Genomic DNA, 3,952 nt, shown 5'->3' on the forward strand with positions numbered 1-3,952 from the left:
AGTATGTTCAAGAGGAAACCTGGAGCTGGGTGTTCCCAGAATGGAGGTGGAGACAGGGCTGCCATATATGGATGTGTGCTGTGCAGAGCACCTTCTGAGACTAGAATCTAGTCCATGCTTAGCCATGAGTCCTGCATCTGCTGGGGGGTTTATGGGCTAGCTGTGGCCCTAGGTAGGGAGATACTGTCAAGCTGACCATGAGAGAGAGGCCTACAGTCACTCCACAGATGCCAGCCCAGCTCCAGTCAATCCACCCTCAGTACCTATTCACATCCTGGAGTGAGTCACTATATGTGACACAGAGCATTCCTTGGCTGTGGCCTACATGCTACTTAAGCTCTACCTTAACTGGAGTGAGCGGTGCATTTCCTTGCCCAACAAAATGCCACCCCCAGCTCTTGGCAAGCAGTAGGTCTGCAATACATTCTGGTCAGATAAACAAGTGAGAAGGAGAAAGGCAGGGGTCAGGTGTAGTTCTTGGAACTCACAGCAAATACAGAAATACAGGCACCAACTCCTTCCTGTCCCCAGTAGGTCTGATGGCACATCCCAAAGGGTAGGGAGAGAAGACTGGGCCCTTAATGAAACAAGTCCAGGCTCCTGGACTTGCCCTATAAAGCAGCAGAACCACCACCTTGGCAGTGCCGGAGGGTACAGCAGGCCTGGGGCTGGGTGGGAGGCAGCCCGTCACTCACCAGCTCATCAGCATCTGGGGCCTTTTTCTTTGTGTACCCGTAGGGATACATCAGCAGCTGCGAATAGCTATGCAGATCAATGAAGCATTTGAAATTCCCATGTTCTTGAATGAAATCTACCACCGATTTCACCTCCACTTCTGAATTGGCATGGCGTCCATGGTACACTTCGGAGCAAGGATCGCTACTGGCTCCCTCTCCTGTGGGGGGTGGCCCAAGCAGAAACAGTAACCCACTGGCCAAGAAAACATAGATAGAGGGCCCTCCGCCCAGAGGAGGGGCAGAAAGTATTGGCAACGGGCAGGTCACTGCTTGATGCCCGTAAGAACCTGGTCCAGGTGTGTATATTTTGAGGGGTGGGTGCAGACGTGGAAAGTCGGGGTGTTAGATCTGCCACAGCTGAGAAGGAAAACTGGCAGGACTCCTTTAAGAGTTGACCTTGTATTGTATCACTAACAGTTGTCATAAATAATTAATATCCTATTTGACAATGAGATGTAATGAATCGGTATTCTAGATAATTAAACTGAATACCAATTAATAATGAAAATGACTCCATTTATTCTGGTGTCAACTCATTCTCTTGGTTCAGATCTTAATGGCCAAGCACTGCCAAATAATCTATTGTTGTGGCTAGAATCTCTTGATTATTTGACAGGTGCTTAGAAATATTGTCTTCAATGTTACTTCACCGTATAGCTCCCTGAGGTATCTGGTGTGTGTGTGAAACCACCCCGATTGTGGAATATCTGGCCTAGCTTTGATGCCCTCAGTTCCCACATTTGGATCAGAGCTCCTTTCCCACAGTCATGTGACCCCCCCACTCCCTCCACCCCCCACCCCACCTCCAATGGCTTGTGTGGGATTGCTATGCAAGTAAATAAGTACATTAAGAACAAAACATCAGGACAGCTGTGGAATGGTGAAAGAGAACTATTCGGATTTGACATTGCAAGGTGAGGTAAGATCCTAACTCTTAACCATAAGCTCTTGAGATTGTCTCTGAGCTTCAGCTGTCCCATTTCAGATAATAAAATTCACTCCCTAGGTCAGAAGAATAAATATGGGAAAGTATCTGACACACAGTTGGGATTATTGTGGGGATGATTCTTAAACAGCAGGAACTCAGAACCCAGGTGTCCTAATTTCATTCTCTTTCCATGGCATCAAGGAGCTGAGGTTCCTATTTACATATCTAAGTGTAAACTGCTGGAGTTTAATTCTTACCACGGGATCTTGCCTATGACAATAACAGTGCTGACTGGTCTCTTCTGAGTTGCCACCAGGAGCCCTTCCACCCACCCAGCAACACCCCAGGACAAGCTGGAATGGCCAGGGTATAAGGAAGAGGCATGGATTTGTACATCTAAGATTAGAATGGTTTTTAAAATATTAGCATTCTCTTAGGACAGTGGTTCTCAACCTTCCTAACGCCGTGACCCTTTAATACAGTTCCTCATGTTGTGGTGACACCCAACCATAAAATTATTTTCGTTGCTACTCTATAACTGTAATTTTGCTACTGTTATGAATCGTAATGTAAATATCTTTTTGTTTTCCGATGGTCTTAGNAACAGTAGCAAAATGACAGTTATAGAGTAGCAACGAAAATAATTTTATGGTTGGGGGTCACCACAACATGAGGAACTGTATTAAGGGGTCGTGGCACTAGGAAGGTTGAGAACCACTGCCTTAGAAGATCAAAATTAGTAAGAGGAAAGGAAAGGGTTGCTAGAGGCAGTTGGCCTGAAATTAGTACAGTCTGACAGTCAGCAATACATCAAAAAGATCATACACAATGATTGAGTCGGATTCATTCCTGATATGTCAGGTTGTTTCAACATACAACAATTAATTAATGTGATACATCACATAAAAAAAATTTAAAAATAAAAATCATATGGTCCTATCAATAGATGCAGAAAAAAGCATTTGACAAAATCCAGTATCCATTTATGATAAAAACTTTCAGCACAGTGGGAATAGAGGGAACATATCGCAACACAATAAAGGCCATATATGACAAACCCACAGCTAATATCACACTCAATGGGGAAAGGCTAAAATCATTCCCCTTAAGATCAGGAGAAAAACAAAGTGTCCACTTTCACCACTTTTATTCCACCTAGTACTGGAAGTCCTAGCCACAGCAATCAGACAAGAAAAAGGAATAAGAAACATCCAAATTGGAAAGGAAAAAGTAAAACTGTTATTATTTGCAGATGACATGATACTGTATATACAGAGGGTGCCAAAAAAATGTATACACATTTTAAGAAAGGAAAAAACTGTATTAAAATTGTAATACTCAATATATACCGGTAACAAAAGATGAATACAAGTCATGTGTACACATTTTTTTGGCACCCCTGGTAGAGAACCCCAAAGATTCCACTGAAAAACTATTAGAACTGATAGATGAATCTCAATTTAAAGTAGCAGAATATAAAATTAATACTAAGAAATCAGTTGCATTTTTACACCCCAATAACAGACTAACAGCTAAGGTCCTGGAGAATGACCATTTTCTTCAATGCTGAAATGTCAAGATCAGACTCACAGAATACAGGAACTGGAAGGATCTCAGCAGGAATAGAATGAATGGCTTAGGTGAAACAATTCACTATGAAACCAAAATGGTATTTCCTCACAATGAATTTGAGGTTGTGGGTCATGAGCCTCAAGACCATCTTCAGGTTTGGGGTCTTGGTAGAGTTGTTTTTTTGTTTTTGTTTTTGTTTGACTTGATGCTAACCATTGTTGGGAGGACCCCGCTCCCCTAACCCAGTTCCCAGCCTGCCATGTTCCAATACGTGTTCATTTCTGATAGCAAGGTGAGGGAGTCTCATCCACCCCACTACCACAACCTCAGTCTGCCAATCCAAAGAGGGGTTTCCATTGAAAACGGAATGATGGACTTGAGGAATTTTTGACAAACCATGCCAGGATCTTTAATGGAAGATAAGGAACGCAGACTCTCCCATGCTGACAGGACTTATCTCGTCATGAGCACATGATAAATAGCATGACAGCAGTGACGAGTTGCTGAAGATAACTTCCTGCAACAGCTATTACCACTCAGGCTTGACATAGCTTCAGTCTATTACTAACAACAAAACAATCAGACTACAGCGTAGGAAGTCTGACGTGCTGCTCTCCTCCGGCTGCATTTCAAGTTTCCCCTCAAAGCCTTTTCTAAATAACAAACGAATGGAGTGAGTACTTACAGACAGTGGCGCAGGTGGAACCCACATGGT

General features: G+C 43.3%; 1 protein-coding gene across 1 annotated transcript in view; it reads right to left on the reverse strand.

The window, feature by feature from the left end:
• CPA4 (carboxypeptidase A4) overlaps positions 1–3,952 on the reverse strand; it is a 15,548-nt gene that overhangs the window by 4,574 nt on the left and 7,022 nt on the right. Inside the window, exon 5 of the mRNA XM_019646088.1 lies at positions 656–895. Coding sequence (XP_019501633.1) covers positions 656–895 — 240 coding nt within the window. The remainder of the gene's footprint in view (positions 1–655; positions 896–3,952) is intronic.

Source organism: Hipposideros armiger, unplaced genomic scaffold, assembly GCF_001890085.2.
Source record: "Hipposideros armiger isolate ML-2016 unplaced genomic scaffold, ASM189008v1 scaffold_97, whole genome shotgun sequence".
In the NCBI taxonomy this organism is placed as follows: Eukaryota; Metazoa; Chordata; class Mammalia; order Chiroptera; family Hipposideridae; genus Hipposideros; species Hipposideros armiger.